The 20816-nt window shown below is 32.5% G+C and overlaps 1 protein-coding gene across 2 annotated transcripts; it reads right to left on the reverse strand.

Moving 5' to 3' along the window:
* Nucleotides 1-1009: 1009 nt before the first annotated feature.
* On the reverse strand, nucleotides 1010-18759 carry LOC120349490. 2 transcript variants are annotated; one of them, XR_005570368.1, is made up of 8 exons: nucleotides 18728-18759; nucleotides 14270-14484; nucleotides 12071-12216; nucleotides 11298-11481; nucleotides 9574-9771; nucleotides 5578-5884; nucleotides 3574-3920; nucleotides 1010-3534 (listed from the first exon to the last, which is right to left on the reverse strand). XR_005570368.1 is itself a non-coding variant. In XM_039419835.1 (7 exons), exons 1-7 carry the CDS (start codon nucleotides 18742-18744, stop codon nucleotides 3656-3658), a joined length of 1332 nt encoding a protein of 443 aa, XP_039275769.1. In that variant the 5' UTR covers nucleotides 18745-18759; the 3' UTR covers nucleotides 1010-3655. The 2 variants fall into 2 exon arrangements, 1 of the variants encoding a protein (XP_039275769.1); XM_039419835.1 differs by having other exon boundaries at nucleotides 1010-3920.
* Nucleotides 18760-20816: the final 2057 nt, after the last annotated feature.

Here is a 20816-nt window from a genome sequence, read left to right on the forward strand (position 1 = left end):
CCAGTATCAACGTTTTTCGCATCGATTCGTCGACGATACTCGATTGCAAGACCAGAGCGCTAAGTTTGAAAACTGGGGGTTTAATGAATCAATTTATTTGATCACTAGCCGTGCTTTGCAAGGGCTTAATTTAATACTTGTCAAAACTGAGAACATGACCTACTAAAATCTAGAAGAACTTAAAATAGTACCATAACCATCCTCGGTAAATTAAGAATCTATAGTATATGCAAAATTTCGGTTAATCAGTCCAGTGGAAGTTTAGACATGGTTATGCGTCATTCGTTACTCACCAATTCCATTGTAAATTGGTGCACATTGAATGCACGTATGTGCTTGATGACTTGCTTGTAACTGCTCACACTAAACTTTTTTTGACAACCTACACTCTGGTAACAGTCTCTCTCCATAGTGAGGTCCACGTTATAATGGCAGTGATTGTTTATCGTATTGCTATCCTTGTCTATCATCCAACAAAGCGCACAGAACTATCTCTTTCTCGCTTTGCTCTGTTGCCAGATCGTCTTTTAACAATATAGAGTTGATAATTAATTAACAAAATATTTCATCTTGATCATGAAACTACTGAAAAATATAATTTCTAGTTTAATAGAATATAATTGATTTTTTTTTTAACGTGTATGAACAGTTAATATTAGCCTACATCAATAAACCTGTATCAGCTACCGTCTATAGAAGGCATTGACAAGACAGAGGATCAGCAACTTTGTTCTCCTATCTTTCTCCACTACCATTAAAACGTGGACCTCACTATAAAAAGCTGTTGAAAACAGACGTTACCATCAAGTGCACGCGTTCAGTGTGAGTGATCCTATTTTTCTCTTTCCAAATTTAAAAAGTTTGTAAGTTTCTCATCTGCACGCTTGGTCATGCATGATTTCACGTGCACTTGCCCGTACATGCATCCAATGTGGTCACACCCATTTATATAACACTTAAATAAGAGATAAACTAGCTGGGAACAGGGTAAAATGATCAGAGATTAAAATATTATTATCTCATAGATTTTATTTTTAGAAGTTGAACTTCAAGATAACTTACATAATGTTATTAAACAATTAAACAATAATGATTACAATTACAGCTATGTTAAATACAAATTATAATGTTATCAACATTTCCAAGACGTCTTGAAAACTCGGAACAATATTATTGTTCTTTTGGCTTGCCTAGATGAAATAAAAATTAAGTATAAAAATAGTAGTCTACTTATTTACAAGCTATAATAGATAGAACTAGAAACAAAAGTGATCTATCATTATATCAAGAAGTCTTGAACACTCATAGTCAAAATCCTTCTCGAATCCTAGATAGTATTATTAGTTGGCCTGCTTGTAAAAATGAATTAATGAATAGAGTTGCATTGAATTTCAATGACTGTTTTTTCATCAATCAATATAACTTGAATCTTTTTTTCCTTTTGTTAATTTGGCATTTTTAAATTTAGATTCCATATTATCTTATTGATACAAGCTATGAAAAATCAATTGGTATAAAACCTTCAACAATATCTTCAATTTGTTGCAAATTATAGATTTTTTACATTCTGAAAAACTTACTGTTCTCCAATTACTATTAGAACTCACAATATTACAATATTCACCTAATAAGCAAACAAGTATTATCACTCAAATTATTATTGAACGTAAATCCAAATTAAATGCTGTAAATCACCCTGATGACTTCTGCTACTACAAATATTGACAACAGGGTGAAACGCTTCTTATTATTTGTCGAATTATTATTCAACTGTAAAATTTCTCAATTAAATCATCAAATACCTATCAGGAATAATATTTCGCCGGAAAATTTAAAAAATCAATACATTTAATCAACTTGAATATTCAACTGTTTCCTGATAAAGTGTTAAATTCAAGCTTCACAATCTTTACAACTTAAAAGTTAGCCTAGTTAATATGTTTGACAATAAATTATCATGAAGACATTAACTTTAATACATACAACTACGTATTCTAAAATAAGGAACGATTAGATTGAATAATAGTTAATTATAGATAGCTTATCATTAGAGTTAATATAAATTAAATTCTAAATCATCTACACATAAAAAACACTAGAATAGTGGGTAGCAGTTATAACTACTGTGCATCATGTTGCATAATGCTTAAGAATTAATTAGTATTTATATAATATTCATAAAATATACAGTCAGTCTTTCAGATTCCGATTTTAAGTTTGATTTTCAGTTACCATAATTTATTTCAATAGAATTGGTATTCATCAATTACTGATTCAACAGGGGCTATTCTGAATAAAGAGAACTTTGATGATGTACTTATTGTATGAATCAATAAAGAATCATGAAGTTCATTGTTATGATTCATGAATAACATAATTATTCACATTGAACAAAAATATTTGAAACCTAAATCTAAATGACTGTTCAATAATACAATATTATATCAGTTCTATTGGACATTACATTTGAGAAGAGCTGTTTTATTATTTATTTTCAGAGAAAACACAATATAATTCTTTTTCTTTTGTTAAAAATTGTTCCAAATATTGTAGAAGCATAAATAATATTCTTTCTCCTTGGTTTTTTCTTCATATTATTTATTTTTTATTGTTGAGAATTGTTCAAAATATTGTATATTAGCATTAGTTCTTCTTGAGATTAATAAATAAACATATAGGCAATACTCAACTATATTATCAGATATTCCTAATTATTTATAGAGGCCTCCTGGTTTCATAATATGGAACCAAGAAAAATTGCAGGTTTTTCAAAAAAATATAAAGCCTACAGGCTTCGTGTTTTCAATCTGTTATTTTATATTTGAAAACTTTTCAAGAAAAGGGTAGCCTACTATGATGTTATTCTATGGATAAAAAATGAGTAGCCCAGCTCTGTATACACACATTTTAAGAAAAGCATACAGGCTCTGTTTCATTTACAAAAAATGCAATATTATGAAGAGCTTGGATAATATTCAGTCGATTTTAGAGAAAAGTTCATGGGAAGTCTATCATTTTGACATGCATTGTCAAAGATAAATGAATAAACATTTCATCAAGTAAGCAATCGATCACCAATATTATGAACTCTGAGTGAACTGAGGTGCGCATTTATATTGTTTTCTATTCAATTTTTTGAATAAATGATTTCTGTAATAATGGTTTTATTCACTTTACAGTCCACAAAATCGACTAGGTAGATAGGAAAGTAGCTAGTTGATTCAAAATGGGTGAAAAATATTAGAAGATCTTTCATCATCATGCATCATTACTTGATGTTCGTTTCAAATCTTCCATTTTTGGTTGAGTTTTTTCTAAATCAAACCATTTTTTGGTTTTTTAATGGATAGGATGATCCTGGATATCCTTAAAATACTGCTTTTATGAAGTGTACCTCACTCTATCACCAGTAGTCATTTAACTGTGTATGGAAGAAATCTAGAAGTCTATTTCAAGGTCATCTGTCAACCCTGTCAACCCAAGGTCATTTGTGTAAGTCTGTGTCAGTTCAAGGTCACCATCGATCAGCTGTTCTAATTAGTGAACTTCAAGGTCACTATCGATCAGCTGTTGCAAGTAGTCAAGTTCAAGGTCACCATCGATCAGCTGTTGCAAGTAGTCAAGTTCAAGGTCACCATCGATCAGCTGTTGCAGTTCAATCAGCTGACGCTGGCTGCCGGTTGCGTTTGATGACCTTCTGCACAATGATGTGCTTTCTCAGCTGATCGCCGTCAAGGTCATCGGTGCTGCTCGTGAAGGTCATCTCCTCGACACTGTCGCCGTTGTCGCGTCGCACCACCTCTGTGTGTCGCACTGGCGACGACGCGATCAGTGAGGCACTGGCTGGAGGCGACGATGACGAGATCGAAGAGGCAGCATCCGCCATTGCTTCCACAGCGGTGCTGTTCATCACCACAATCCTGTTCAAACCGGTTCAGAATGAATTAATAATTATTCACTATTTATGAATATAATGTAAGCAAAAGATGTTCTTTTGTATCTTCTCAAAAGCAACGTGTTGCATCAGAAAAGATACACAATGAGCTTTAATGTATCTTTCCATAAGCAACAGATGATCTTTTGTATCTTCTCAAAAGCAACGTGTTGCATCAGAAAAGATACACAATGAGCTTAAATGTATCTTTCCATAAGCAACAGATGCTCGATATCTTTTGTATCTTCTCAAATGCAACGAGTTGCATCTAAAAGATACAGGAGTCGAGCTTTTAGGAAATGCATCTGTCCATAAGTAACATATGATCTTTTGTATATTCTCAAAAGCAACGTGTTGCATCCGAAAGTTGCATCCGAAAAGATACACATGGAGCTTTTTGGATTTGGTCCTTTTATCACAACACAGCCTATCAGCTGACATTCGTTCAACATGCTCTTTCCATTGTTGTTGGTGATATGTTGCAACTCTCTCAGTCATGAAGAATCTCTGTGTGTAGGGAGCTTCCTCCATCTAAGGATCTAATATAGGGTGTAGGGTCTCTGAAAACTGATGTTTTTGCAAAGCCGTGAATATTACCCCGGGAGCCATAATGTTCCTTGCCTATATGTTGTTTCAAAGTCAGGGAGGCAAAGCTACGGATCGCATACCGTATATCTTCGTTACTCGTTTTTGTTCAAACAGATAAATAGAATAAATTATTACATTAATAATAAGATGGTACCTACCAGTAATTTTCTTCAGTGGGCAGTGGCAGTGGATGCTATTTGATCTATCTTGTATTTTGTAAAGCAATCTCTTTTATTTATTCTAATCTATTTTTTTTGTAACTACTGAGACCTGAATGGTAGTTTTATTTTTCATTTAATCTCTGTTTTATTTTAGTTTTCCCATTTGGAAAATATTTTTTGTTTTTTCTCTCTCAAAATTTGTTATCACTCTCTTGTTTTTTGCAGTGATATGAAATAGTTTTTTTTGTCATCAACTTGAATTTGTATTGTGTTATTTTTAGTTTTTAGTTTTAATCGGACTTTTTGCGACTTCCACCAGCGGCCAAAGATTTTTCTTTTGCTGGTGGTGCTTGAAACTATTTTTACATTTTTATTTCTGTGTAGTTAATTTTATTCTATTTTCTTGTGATAAGTGTTTCTTATTAGCCTTTAATTTGTTGTGTTGCTAAATTCTGACAATAAAGAATCTATCCATAGTCTAACATTCAAGTAGTCCTATTAAAATATTTTACAAATGTTTCGGATGGACACGTACCGTCGGTCCCGGCTGCCTATAAAGCAGTCGTTAGGTGAAGTCAGAGGCCCTGAAATTGATCAGTTGCGACCTGAAAACTCTGACACCAGATCTGAGGTCACATGATATTATTATTCTTTTATTTTACAGATATGGTAATAAGGTATTGGTGTTAACATAGCCACCTCTAATACAAGGCCGCGGCCTATGATATTGTAACGTCGCAGTGTAGGCCTAGAATCTAATACATGATTGGTAAAAAAATCAGCTGGTATTTTTTTTTATCTTTTTCACCAATCATGTATTAGATTCTAGGCCTACACTGCGACATTGCAATATCGTAGGCCGCGGCCTTGTATTAGAGGTGGCTATGGTGTTACCTATGATGATTCTGATGCCTGATCCTATGCCTGTTGTCATCCATGACGTCAGCTGACGCAATGCTGTTATTCCTCACGACAGTCAACAGCTGTCTTTCCAGTGCGAACTTGGCATTATGATAGAGCACAGCTTCGGCGATTTCCGTCTCGGGCAGTTCAACCGTGCACAGGTCTATCATGGGGAACATGTGCGTGTTGAAGTGGTAGGCGGAGCTACTGCCGCCATTGCTCGTCTCTGATTGGTTGTGCTCCAGCGAGAAGAGGCGTGCCGCGTCCACCAGGAAGCCGGGGATTGGTCGGGAGGTCGCTGTAATAAGACACGCCCATAAAAATTAGTTTGACGATCAGTAACCAATCAAAGTAAAATAAATAAGTACCTTTTCAAACAGATTATATATGATTTTCATATTACCATCTCAAACAGGTCTAGTACCTCGAGATGCAAATACTCAATTGGCATTTCATTTTATTTTGTAATAGTATTTTCGCATGTTGTCAAATTTCAATTGCTTTTATTATGTATTTCTGAGATGATTTAATTTTTTATTTCTGTCAATAAAACATTTCATTCCAGTTTTTCAGTATATACTATACCCCAAATATGAGTGATTTAATAAATAAATACAATATAATTATGAATAATAATAGGTATAAAGTATAAATAATATTAATTTTTACAAGACAATAGTAGACATAGGTAGTAAGTTGTTCTTAGTATGGATTCAACAGTTGATTCGGGTTTCATTTCTCCCTCATTTTAAATCAGCTACCTACTCATTCGCAAGTTTCATTTCAGTTATTCATCATCAGTTCAGTTATTCATATATTCATTGATCCAATCATAAAATCGTCACAAATAGAAACGATTTTACTGTATTATCCATTCATCCCCTCATCATCACCTGGACTTAAAATACTTGTGGAGAGTTGCCTTTGTTAATGAATAAATAAATAGACAAATATTATTCATCTACAATATACATTGGCTTTCACCACACAGAACAGACTAAAGAGTTCATAGCATATTTATTCAAATTTAAATCTATTCAATTTAATTCAAACACACAATAAAAGTAAAACTTTCAAAAAAAGTGCAATCAAAATACAAATTGATCTATAATATAATAAAGGAAAGGATTGGCTTATACACGTACGGTATAGGAAACACACGAATGATTATAATCATGTCTGATCTACTCAACTGATTAACTTGAAATTTTGTATATGATTCATAATTCACCGATGACGGATACAGGCCTATTAAAAATCCTTCAAAATTTCAGTAGACCGTTTTCAATTGGACCCTTGCGGAGCACGGGTTACCTGCTAATATAAGGTTACTCTATGTAAGTGGCCGAAGTCGAGTGTACTTGATGGCTTCATAATACTGACATAACTACAAACATCCCAAATATTTTTGCAACTGTATTCTCAAGAAATCTCTTTTGTGGATTATGAATACTTTTCTGATATTTGTTATATTCAATCATTATCATATAGAAATAATGGTAAGAGACTTTGTTCAAGTTGATAAAAAAAGTTAACAAATCCCTACAAAATAAGCATCCTTTTCATTTTTCCTATAAAAATTATATTAGGATGCTGAAACCCCATTATTTTATTAAATAAAAAGAGTAAGAAATTGTCAAACTATTAAAAATAATTGCCCAACCAAATCATGTACAAGTTTATTTAGCTTATGACTCTGTTATGAATTGGATGCTGCTTCCCAATTTCTGGTCACATAAATGAGCATGTAAAAAATATAAAATAACTTATAGTTGCAGTTGCTTTGCTTATATTTCTATAGTTGCTGTGCAACTAATTAAGATTCCAACACAAGATCAATAAAATTCTCAAATTTCTCACGTTTTAATATAGTTTTTAGAAGCTTAGACATTATTCAAATGTTACTATCACAAATTTTGTGAGAAGATTTTATGAAAGAAGAATATTGTTCACTGAACAATGCAGTACATCAATGTTTTATTGATTTGCTCCTAGTGCTGTTAAGCTTATAATATCATACTTTTTTGAGCGGTAGAAAACAGTTCGTTTGTAAGAATGGAAACTTGTCGAATGGTAGATGGGTTAAAGAAGGAATACCTCAAGGTTCCATTCTTGGGCCAATTTTATTCAATGTCTACATTAATGACCTACCATGTAATATTGATAGCATTCATATTGATGGCTACCTTTTTGCTGATGACTTGAGTTAAAAATTAATTGTCAGTCCAAAATTGAGCTGGAAAGAGAGACGAACTCAATTGATTTAATTATTCCATTTAATACACATTGTAAACCTCTCTTTATGAATTTAAAAATTTTGTCACTACCCTCATTGTATGTTTTATATGTTGTTTGTTATGTGCATAGTAATTTGGAAAAGTATAATATAAACAGTAATTTTCACAGTTTTAACACAAGAAATAAACACAAACTTAGAATTGAGCAGTACACTCACACAAAATCTCAAAAAAATTTTCACTTTATGTCTGTAGAACTATATAACTCTACTCCAGATAATTTCAAATTGCTGCCTCCGAATAAATTTAAGAGCGTGATAGAAGAAATATAATAAGGAAATGTTTGTATTCTGTTGATGAATATTTCGAAATAGATTGAAGTCAATGAATTTCAATGAAAAATTTGTCATAATTCAATGAGGTACCTGCTTGAGATTGTTATCACTATTGACAGATCTGATGTTCTTGAATGTTATCTTATATTTTGACTAGCTAGGCTATTAATAATTTGACGGTCTTTATTTCTTTTGTATAATTCTGGACTTTTGTATAACTGACTTTCTTTTAACTTATATGCCGTTTGTTTTTAACATTAATTAACATTGTAATGTTTTGCAACAATAAAGAATGATTTGATTTGATTTATACATAATTCTTTTTTCATTATATTATTGACTAACAGATGACCACAAGGATCTAATTAAAAACTTGACCTACTGAGACTCTGAAGAATTTGAAATAGGCCTACAATCATCCTAGGTAAATTAAAAATCTATATATGCAAAAAATCAAGTTAATCAGTTCAGTAGTTGAGACATGATGATGCGTCATTCGTAAATTTCCTATTCTGTACTCTGTATAAGCCAATTCTTCCCTTTGTCACCGTAAATCATAGATTACTACTAAACCACTAAATTTAGCTTCCACTAACTTAGGAACCACTAAATTTAGATACATATAAGTGAGTACTCGTCTGGGGTGTTGTGGTCACCCCTGCCTAGTATGACATAGCTGTATAATCCAGCAAATCAACGAAAAATGTTTAGTCTCACTTTTCAATATTTAGTGATAATGATATATCTTATTTCATTGAACAGACCCACCTCTGTAATATGAAATGTATATTTGGATAAATGTGAAATGGCAGCGTCTATGAAAAATTTCTGCTAGTTTATTTCGGAATTTTTTATTATTTATTTATTTATTTTTTACTATCTTAGTATTAGGATGCTACTCCTGGCAGACAAGTTCTCACTTATGCCAGTAGATCTCCACCAAGCCTATGCTATTTGGAGTGTTGAATACTAGTAATGATAATCCTCAAGCCATTCAGTTTGATTGTACATTATAATTCTTACTAGTTAGAAATAGAAGTATTGATACTATTAATACAATTATTGTTCAATTAACTATTTTTCAGTAAAGAATGCTATTTATTTGGATTGATTGTGATTCATTGCATTTGTATTGTAGAGTTGAAATGTTTGTACTTTGTGGTAATTAATTTAAATTTGAATTTGGAAATTTGGACCCATGATAGTATTAAACTGTTCTATTATTCTAAGGCAGGATAAAGTTTAGTTTCTCATTGAATTTCGTTAGTGATTTCGAATCTAACCACCACATCGGAAAAAAATTAAATTTACAGGGGTGCTTTGAACACCCCCATGTCAGTACACAAGGGAGTTCACAAGTACACAAGTATTTTTGTACTTTTCTAGTAGTCCTACAGTAACAGTACAGAACTCACAGGCCTCCTTGGAGCAGTTCATAGGCGAGAAGTATTTGTGTGCCGGCAGCAGATTTCCGTCTTCATCTTCCACCTCGATGGCCAGGCCGAAGTTCTTGTTGGACTCCTTCCAGGCCTTGACTGCCTGGCGGACATTCCACTCGGTCCACGCGTCCCCGTACACAGACACCATCTGACTGTCTAGCAGCTTCCTCTTCACTGCAGACGAACAAACAAAATAAAAAATAATAATAATTGTACTAATTGAAAACTTTTTTCAAGAGTTTGGTGAGAATATTTGACGAAATTTTATGAAGTGGAGTAAACATAATAACCTATTTCCTGGACTTTTTTAATGAATCAAACTTTGGAGGAGGAACAATTATTTATTTTGGGCTGTGCCTGTTGATCCTCCACCAAATTATTTTAAATAATAAAAATAGTTATTTGTACAACTAGTGCGCAAAGAGACAGATTGCTGCACCGAAAGAAACGTTTACGCCCGAGCCATAGGCGAGGGTGGAATGGTTTCTTGAGTGCAGCAAACGAACTTTGCGCACGTATTTCACATAAAATTTTTCCTACAGTTACCATTGAATATGAAAAGTGGGTAATTATGGGTAAAATTCCCTGAAATCCATCAAATGTTTTTCGGTGTAGTTTTATTATTAATAAAAACCTTAATTTATTTAAAATTGAATAATTAGTAATTCAATTGAAAATTTATCTGACTGCTTGAAGGGCGTTTATCTTATGTAAGCATTGAAATGACTATAATCAAGGCACATAATGGCAAGGCAACGCTGTTCTCCACTGCCATTATAACGTGGGCCTCACTATGAGTGCAGTTACCAACTTAATTTTGATTTTGCTGCACTGGTGCTCCATATAACCTACTAACTATTTTTCGTTGTCATGCTACAAATCTGGAGTACGCAAAGTTCTCACTTTGCGCACTAGTGCGGAAAAGTGATTCTTTGCGGTCTGCAATCAGTGCAGAAATGGTCACTTTTCAAGGTATCTGTAGGAAAAATATATTTCCTTGACGATTAAAATTCAATTCACTATTTAAACAAGAATGAGCAGTCAATTATTGATGTCGCTTCCATGAGGAAACACTATACAATAAATTTGTTGTAGTGTAGAATTTTTGTAAATATTTTAAAAACACTTACGGTACTTTTCTTGGCGGATAAAAATGAGGTATGCATTTCAATCCTGAGGAGAAGCTTCATGAGGCTGATGAAGCGCCTCCTCGGGAGAAAAAAGGCATACCGGTACCTCATTTCGCCAAGAAAAGTACCTTAAGTGTTTTTCAAATATTTACAAAAATTTTACACAGAGTCTAAACTACAACAAAGTCAATATTACATCAGAAATACCTGTATCAGGTATTCTCTACAGCAGTTGGACTCTAAACTTGTGTGGGATGAGCATGTCAATACATTGATACAGTGAGTAGAGATCTTTTTGTGTTGAGAAATATTGTAAAATTTGTAACAAGATAAATGGTATACTTTACTCTTATTATCTGTATTATTCCCATGTAGCTTATGGGATAGAGTTGTGGGGAGCACTGCAGATATTCAATTTCAACTGTTATTTTTGTGAAAATGTTGTGATAGATAGATATCTTATCATAAAAGGCAGAGAATCGGCAGCGATTGTCTCTTATCTTTCTATATTGTCATTATAACGTGGACTTCATCATATTTGTTGCAATCTAGAATACATACTAGACTTACCGCGGTGTTTCTTGAGGGATCTGGTGTACCAGTAGATGGAGACTCGAATTTTCTTATCGTCCACGGTGATAGGGGAAGGTGGTAGAGGGAGGCTGGGGTTGAATGCCTTGATGGCAGGGGTGGACTCACCCCCATCGAATGCAGGAGGAGGGCACGTCTCAGAAACAGCCACTGTCATGTTGGCCTGAAGCAAAACAAAATATAATTTATTACAAAATGCTGAGAAAATGAAGTTTTATTTTGGATAAATAAGTGATCGATCTATGATTAAGTATGTAGATAGAATGAATATTGATGTTGTGGAGCTCTTCCATAATATTGAAGAGACTTAGGATATTGCGAAAAATCCACTTTAATTTAATATCTTTATTTTACTCTTATAATCATTATCTATTGTCAATCTGAGGATTTATTCATACTACTGATCCTTACCCCTGTCCAATAATGGTCAGAAATTTGTTCTCAACAATAAAAGAAGTATAAGAGCTTTAATCACTCACTTTAACATTTACGTGATCTAAACATTATGACACTAATACATTATCATATATCTCCTCTCTAGTAGGCTTTCGAATACTATTAAAGAGACCATTTGAATACAACATACTAAGATAATTATCTGCACCATATCTACATTCAAGTAACATATATTAATATCACCCATCATGATAATATTTTCTTCATTTTTTATCCTCTCCAGAGATAAGAAACTTTCCAATTCATCATTAAAAGTTCATCATACATATAAATAATTAGAGTTTGAATTATCTTACCTGGGAGACCTTATGCAGCCTGAGTTTAGCAGCGATGATGTTGACAACATTGCCTTGCAAACTGGTCGGGAAATTCAAATCAAACAGCAAATGCATCGACTCTCCGTTGCTCCACAGTTCTTCATCTGTATTCCTTGGTAATTCACCTGTAAAAAAAAACACAGAACAACGTCAATTGATGCAAGATAAAAGTGCAGCGTCTGAAATAAATTATACCTTTTGTTTATGTTTATTTGTCAAATCTTCTTTCTGGACTTGTAGCCTATATGAATCAAATTGAATCATTTTCTTAGACTTGAAACTGTAAATCAAATCATGAACTCTACAACTGGACTGTTTATCTCGAATTGAGGTTGGAAGCAGTTTTGGACGAATGCATGTTGTTTACACCTGAATTTTGGGGTGCATCGACTGAAATAAATAAAATATTTAAAGTTCAAAGAAATATTATTCGGCGAATTTTTAATTTGAGATGGAGACACCCATGTAGAGACATTTTCAAGAATAACAAAAGTCTCACCGTTCCCTCAATTCACATTTACTCAAATGTTAGCATTCAGAAACCTCAATATACTGAACAGAAGTAATGAAACAGCGAACGAAACAAGAGCACATAACTTATTATATTACCCAATGTATAGGACAACAACATTTGAAAAAGGAGCACTATATAAAGCAATTGAATTTTCAACAAACTTCCAAGCGAAACTAAAGTTTTAAATTCTAAATTCCAATTCAAGAAGAACCAATATCTTAAATTATTTGAAAAATAAAGCATAACATTTGGTTTGCGATTTTTTTAGATGAATGACTTTTGATGATTTTTTACCGCTTTCCCACCTCGGATCCAACTATCCAACCTATCTAGTAACTAGATGCTGTTAGTGTAGAATAGTATATCAACAATATTGTAGCAGACATATAGTATATCATTCTAAATCGAATTCATAGTATATCTATGTGTAACTGATGATGTGTTTGTTTTTTGAAGTGTGAATAAATTGTTATTTTGATGAGTGATAGTAGCTTAAAGCTGCGTTCACACCAAAGTTATTAACAAAATGTTAATAACTTAATCTTCATAGATTCTATTAGATTGAACGGAACTTGACAAACACATATGTTCATCATGTGTATGATAAGTTATGTTCAATCTAATAGAATCTGTAAAGATTGATTTATTAACATCTCGTTAATAACTTTGGTGTAAACGCAGCTTAACGTACTGTACCTAGTGAGAAGCTGGGTGCAAAAACGACCTTAGTCATATCAGGTCGTTCTTGCATAAAACGTTTTAAATGAATCGCCATATCTTTTCCTTTACAGTGGTCTTTATCCCAGCTGATTATCTTTTAAATTGAATTCACAATCTTATTTTTTCTGTCCCAATGTTACATCCCTGATTTTGTGTGGCAAAAGAAAACGATTTGAAGAGCTTATTTCCCATGTTGAGTGAAGAAAAACGATCCTGGTCTGAAGAGTTGATAAATAAGCCCGAACAAGATCCACAACCTTCCAATGAAGCTGATGATCCTGAATCACAAGACGAATCAGACTGTGAAAATGTTGAAACCTGAGTTCCAAGAAGACTGATGAATTTTTTTCTATTTTTTTCAATAAAAGTAATGTTTTTTTGCTCAATCTACTGGACTTTTTCATTAAATTATCATTAGAACCACAAATCTATTTTTATTCTAATGAACCAGGCTCATAAAGAATTTTTTCAACATGAAATTGACTTTTGTGCAGAAACGACATCCAACAACACTTCTTATTCTACATTATAGGTTTTAAAATAAAAACACTATCATTTACTTATGATTATTATATTTTACTAAAAGAATGATTCAACTTGAATAATAAACATCAATGTGCTACTAAATCTTTAACAATGTGAAAATAATTGATTTAATTTTCAACTTCAGTTTTCTCAAAAGCACATTTTGGACTCGGGTCGTTTTTGCACCCAACTCCTCGATTTTGATTTGAACTGTAGTATAAATTTGTAAAGGGACAGTTTTGGGCATAAGACTGTTGTGCCTCCTCATATAAGTTAACTGTAAAAAAATTGTACGACTGAGAAATTAAATAAATAAATATAAACTATAAATTCAATCCTTCGTTACAAATTGTTTATGCTTTTACACTCCAGAGCAAAGCTCGGTCCCCCGATATTGGATGAATAAGAGAGATACTCACAGGAAGGGTAGAAACTCTGTACTTTCTCGGTGTATACATCGGAGGGAGGCCACTGCGGTAACCTCTTCATCTTGTCGTACATCTGACGGATGATCTCCGCCTGTTGATTGCTTGTGCCGTTGTTCTGGTTGCTGCTGATATTGGGCTGCCCGCCCAGAAGACCCAGGTAGCTCAGTATCTGCGTCTTGATTGAATTCAGACGCATCTCCTTTGTCCTGAAACAAACAACATCCTTCTAAACAAAAACATCTCTATAATTATTATTCAAAATCAATTACTGTATCCCTCATCCTAAAAAAACAACATTCATCTGAGCAAAAAATATATCTCCATAATTTTATTCATTATTCATTTCTTCCACAAATTACTTTCATTCATTTATTAGAAATTTTTTTAAACTTATTATTGATTGATTGAGTACTTTATTTATGTAGATTACAATATATACTGGCTTATACAGTTATATACAATAGCTTACAACACAGCAAAATTATAGATGAATTTACATAATATAGATGAGAGAGAGAATAATAATTATTGAACTGTATATGATATGAAAAAGCAATTTGTAATAACTATAGATAATATTGTCATGCATCTATAAATTGGCGTAGCTTTCAACATATCAATGTCCATTCTTCGGAAATAATATTCAAAATATCCTTCCCACAACTCTATACCTATTATAAGTGATGGACTTTCATAATACTGTTGATTTCTTTGAGAATTTCAAAGTTATAACTTCTTATTGCTTTCCATGAGTATTTTACAAAACTTCTAATTGGAATATTTTTCAAGAACTAAAAAAGGTGGTGAGCTTCACAAGAGAATAGCCTAATAATTGTGAAAACCCATATTTTTCATCATTTTTGTTGAGCTTATAATCTTTTTGTGTAGTTAAGAAGATGATATTGTGGTAATAATATTAATATTGAATAAAAAGAATTGTCTTATAATTGTCTTCCTTTCAACTTTCTTTTAGTTTTTTCGCAAATAAATAAATCCATTTGAAAGGAAACTTACTGTTTTTCAGCCTTGTCAAAATAATTAATAAATTAACAAAATATTTACGGTAGCACTAAAATAATACTTTCTTCAAGATGATCTCTATAGTCCTATTTGAAATACATATTCTATTTGCTTTTCTTGGAAAGTGATCTCAAATGCATTCTTGAAATAGATATGAATAAACAACCAATAATCTATACTATAATAAATGAGAGAACGCCAGCTCAAGCACAATTGGTGTTCTCACCCATTGACGCACGCACTCCCCACACCCACAGGGCACTACCATTTAAACCTACTCAAAGATATATTTTCATTTATTCAAAATACATTAAGTGTTTTCTATCTCAGTATCTCTTTAATGATCTTCTCGGCTGCACCCATATTTCAGATGCCTGTAGTCTACTTTTCTCTGGCCCTGACAGCACCCTGGTTTCACACCCATATAAAAGGGTTGGTGCAGCTGTAGTTTTGTAAAAAAAAAAATATTTTATTGTATTTTTTTATTTAACATTTTTAGGTTTACATGAAAAATTTGAAAAAATCTCATAAAAACTGGGTAGGCGGCCGCCTACCCAGCCTAGGCCTAGAACCGCCACTGGAGAATGGCTTATACACTTACGGGATAGGAAAATTATGTCTGACGCTCATCAATTCTGAACTACTGGACTGATTAACTTGAAATTTTGCATATAGATTCTTAATTAACCATAGATGGTTATAAGCCTATTTTCAAGATTTCATTACGTCAAGTTGTCAGTTTGTCAAGCTTTAATGTAGACCATTGCGGAGCACAGGTTTCCTGATAGCTATACAATAAATCTGTGTCATATAATTGGGTAAAATGTTGTGTATGGGAAGAGTAGTTTTTAATTATTATTAAACAAAAATCTAAATTAAATGCTGTAAATCACCCCGAAGACTTCTGCCACTGCAAATATTGACAACAGGGTAAACAGCTAGAGGGAAATTCGATGAGGTAATTTACAGCATTTAATTAATTTTGATTTTCGTTCAATAATTATTATTATTAATTCATCAGCATTTGAATGAATGCAATATCTCAGTATAGTAGATTTTAATATGGTATGAGAGAATTATTTTTATTATTTTACATTATTGGAAAAAGGTTGAATCATACTATACTGAGGTCCACGATATAATGGCAGTGGAGAAAGATAGGAGAACAGAGAACTACGTTGCCGATTCTCTATCTTGTCAATGCCTTCTATGGACGGTAGCTGATACAGGTTTAACTGTTCATTCTCGTTCAAAATATTCAATTATATTCTATTAAGCAAGGAATTATATTTTTCATAATTCCATTATGAGTTTTCATAATTAAGATGAAATATTTTATTAATTAATTATATTTCTACATTGTTAAAGATGACCTAAGTTAGAGTTTTATAAGTAGTTTTATGAGATACGTTCAAAGATGATGTATTATTTTATTTTTATCTTGTTCAATATTGTAAACTTTTAATGAGTAAAGTGTTAATTACAAAAGCACATTTACAACAATATAATTAAAAGACGAACTGGCATCAGAGCAAAGCGAGAAAGAGATAGCGCTATCCGCTTTGTTGAATGATAGACAAGGATAGCAATACCATTGCTAATCAAACACTGCCATTTTAACGTGGACCTCACTATATCCTATATTACCTATGTTAATAGGTACTGCGTTTTGGTTAAGAAAAAATTAAAAAAGTTTCATACTATAATCTATTTTAGCTGGTATATAGAATGATTTTATCTCAACTTTCAGTCAGAATACCCATTTTTTTCAAATTGTTGACTTTATTACTACCTACAATGAGCCAGTGCTAAACTATTTTGAAATTGGGAGTTCTTGATAGAAATTATCATTTCAATGAGCAAAATCTAGAAAAAATTGCGACTTGTGCTAAACGCATGCTGAACCGTTTTTAAGATACAACATGCTTTATTCACACATACACTAAATTCTATGTGGTACAATAATTTATATGCTTGTGAATGGATTTCTCATAATCTATTCATACTTAGCATAAATAACTAAAAAAACAAATAAACTATGAAACTACCAAACAATAGTCAAAGTTAAAGTCTACACACCTCAGGCCCGGTTGCACAACAGCCGGTTAAATTTTAACCGTGATTAATTTCACGAAAAACATCAGAGAAGGCGTTTTTGAAAAGACGATTGATTGGTTCTCGTGGAATTAATCACGGTTAAAATTTAACCGGCTGTTGTGCAACCGGCACTCAGTGTCACAAACCTGTGATATTAAAATATCAATATCAATATCAATATTCTACGTCTTATTATTTCAAGTTACTAGAACAGTGTACAGAGTGTACAGATATATATGTATGGGAACCCTTCAATAAATTGGAGACTGTTGTAGATATAATACTGTAACTTTCAGGATAAGTTATATTAGTCGAATACTCTATCTTTTAAAGTACAACTGAATTCCATCAATAATGTCAATTTTATTGACATCAATGAAAATGTTTCATGACACTTTTTATCTGAAATGGCGGCTGATTAGGTTTTTAGTTTTTGAATAAATAATTTCAATCAGCCGCCATTTTGGATTAAAGTATCATAGAAAATTTTAATTGATGTCATCTTTCTCGTTTTGAAGAGACCTTTAAAATAATGTATGACACAATGGGTGTTTACATTTAAAATATTTGAGTTACAACCCCTAATTAACCCCCTTATGAGGGGTTGAAATTCAGTTATACGTCAAAAGGTGGAGAATTTGACCAATAACTTATACTGGAAGTTACTTTGGGCTATTATATCTACAACAGTTTCCAATTTAATGAATTTAATGACTCACTCTGTATAATTATTATATTGAGAAATATTTTTCATGCTTCAAACATCATCACAGGTTACCACATGCTGTAGGCTATTACTATTTATTTTTATGACTGCATTCAAGCATAGAGATAAGAAGATATCCCATAGAATAAGTAGTTTATGCTTCAAATTTCAAGCTGATTTTATGTTACTGAAGCCGATTACTGTCGACTACTGTCTGTTATCAGTGTTTTGTTGGGGTGAGAGTGTAAGAACGGCACAGTATGAGAGATTACCAGCGTCACATAGCTTCACCAAAAACAACTACTAGGACTATCGTCTGAAATTTGCAACATAAACGCCCTATATCATGGCATATCACCACAAATGATACAGTATCACCACAAAACGATACAGTATCATAACACATGATACAGTATCAACACAATATGATAAAGTATCATCTCAACTGAATACAGTATCACTTCACATGATTCAGTATCATCTGAAATTGATACAAAACTGAATGAATTCTACATAGCATGGGATATCTTCTTATGCTATCATTTCTCTATGATTCAAGATCAAAATTAGTAGTTAGATGGAAAAAATTATTTTGTATTTTAAAAGTTCAAAAAAGTGAAAGTTACCTCTCCACCTGGATCATGTCTAAACTGAAAAATAATAGAAAAACAAATATTAACCAGACATTAACCTTCACCAACCCTCCAACACAAACACACATATACACATATTATTATACATGACAATATACACACTCACACATTCAGCCCAATGAATCACCTAGAGTCTGAACTAAAGTTTAAAAGTTTCAACACAAAATGAAACTTTAACCTTATCTTAATTGATATTAGATTTAATAAGAGTTCTTGATCTGTATCATTACACCCGGTCGTGTGTTGATGGGTAGGATATTATTTTATATCCTTTTCAGAGAATCGACAATTATTTGTTGAAACACCGCCAATTTATGAAGTTACATCACAATATTATATGATCGTTATTCTAATTGCATTCAATTTTTATTCTCATTGATTAATTTTTTATACTTTGTAGAATGATTGAATAAATAGCAATACTGTCATTTAATCAAATTAGTGTATAAGCATACATAAATAAAGAACTCTAATCCAATCTAAATAACGACAATATAATGAAATGAACTTTATTCTACCTTTGAATAATACAACAGTTAAAAACAATCGTGGTTTCAGAATTATAATACGGTAGCAGCAATTTTCATATAATGTATTTTTTTTACTTTCCTTGCCCTATTACCATAGGTAAGGAAAGTATTGCTTTCCGAAAAAAATTAAGGTACCTAAATTTCTAAATTTCTATACGTTTCAAGGTCCCCTGAGTCAAAAAAAGTGGTTTTTGAGTATTGGTCTTGTGTGTGTGTGTGTGTGTGTGTGTGTGTGTGTGGTGTGTGTGGTGTGTGTGTGTGTGTGTGTGTGTGTGTGTGTGTGTGTATGTGCGTCTGTGTACACGATATCTCATCTCCCAATTAACGGAATGACTTGAAATTTGGAACTTAAGGTCCTTCACTATAAGGATCCGACACGAACAATTCGATCAAATGCAATTCAAGATGGCGGCTAAAATGGAGAAAATGTTGTCAAAAACAGGGTTTTTCGCGATTTTCTCGAAAAGGCTCCAACGATTTTGATTTAATTCATACCTGAAATAGTCATTAATGAGCTCTATCAACTGACACGAGTCTCATATCTGTAAAATTTCAGGAGCTCCGCCCCATCTTTGCAAAGTTTGATTTTCGATTCTCAATTATCAGGCTTCAGGCACAATTTAAACAGAAGATTTGAGTGTGAAAGATTGAGCATGAAATCTCTACAATTAATGTTCAGTAACATTTTCACCTAAAATGAAAATAAGCTCGAAATTCGAGAAAATGTGATTAACCAATGCAAACTCTTGGCAACTGTGATCTATCAAATGATTCACTATGAAGAGAGAGCAGACCTCGTATGTCTCCAGCGTTATTGTCCTGTCACCAACTGGCTAAGATCTTTGTTTATAAGTAGACTTGAGATGCACGAGAACACTGGCGTCAGGTGATCAATTTTCATAACGGCAGGGAAAGTTGTGTGAGTGCGCCACACCAGATTTTTTTTCTCTCCCTATCATTTTGATGATATACTTATTGTATAAATAAATGAAGAATAAATATTGAATTACGATATTTTTGTAATTTTTCCCATTACAATAATAATTATGAATTAGCACTTCATATAATACCAATATTGTGAGTCGGAAAGGGCAAATATCAGAAACTATAAGAAAGTTTGGAAATAGTCTGTAATTGGTACAAAGCATTTTGTGAGTCAAATGCAATCGAATTATTCAGTTTACTGATGTAAGATGGAACCGTTTCAAATGAATAGCGTCATAAACAGAGCAGACTACCTAATTTTGTTCCAAAAAGATTTATTCACGGGTTACTTACTAGAGGAAAAGCTAAATAAATTGCTTGAATAGCGTTTAAATTTTCAAATAACGACTATGAACTTTTTGTACAGTACCTCGTCAATATTTTCTATTTTTATTCATTTATTCATCCATAGGCGATAGATACAATGAAGGTGTAAACAGTTATCCGCCCAAAACTGCTTTCAACCTTAATTTAAAATAAACAGTCACGAGGCTATGATGTGGAGTTTATGATTTGTTTCACACACAATTTCAAGTCCAAAAATTATT

This window comes from Nilaparvata lugens, chromosome 1 (assembly GCF_014356525.2).
Source record: "Nilaparvata lugens isolate BPH chromosome 1, ASM1435652v1, whole genome shotgun sequence".
NCBI lineage: Eukaryota > Metazoa > Arthropoda > Insecta > Hemiptera > Delphacidae > Nilaparvata > Nilaparvata lugens.

What these genes read in the sequence shown, in the direction of transcription:
- LOC120349490 (XM_039419835.1), bottom strand. An exon ending in GGCTGCATAAGGTCTCCCAG is followed by an intron (nt 11,482 to 12,070) that starts GTAAGATAATTC and finishes GTTTTGCTTCAG; the next exon opens with GCCAACATGACAGTGGCTGT. An exon ending in ATCCCTCAAGAAACACCGCG is followed by an intron (nt 9,772 to 11,297) that starts GTAAGTCTAGTA and finishes GTTCGTCTGCAG; the next exon opens with TGAAGAGGAAGCTGCTAGAC.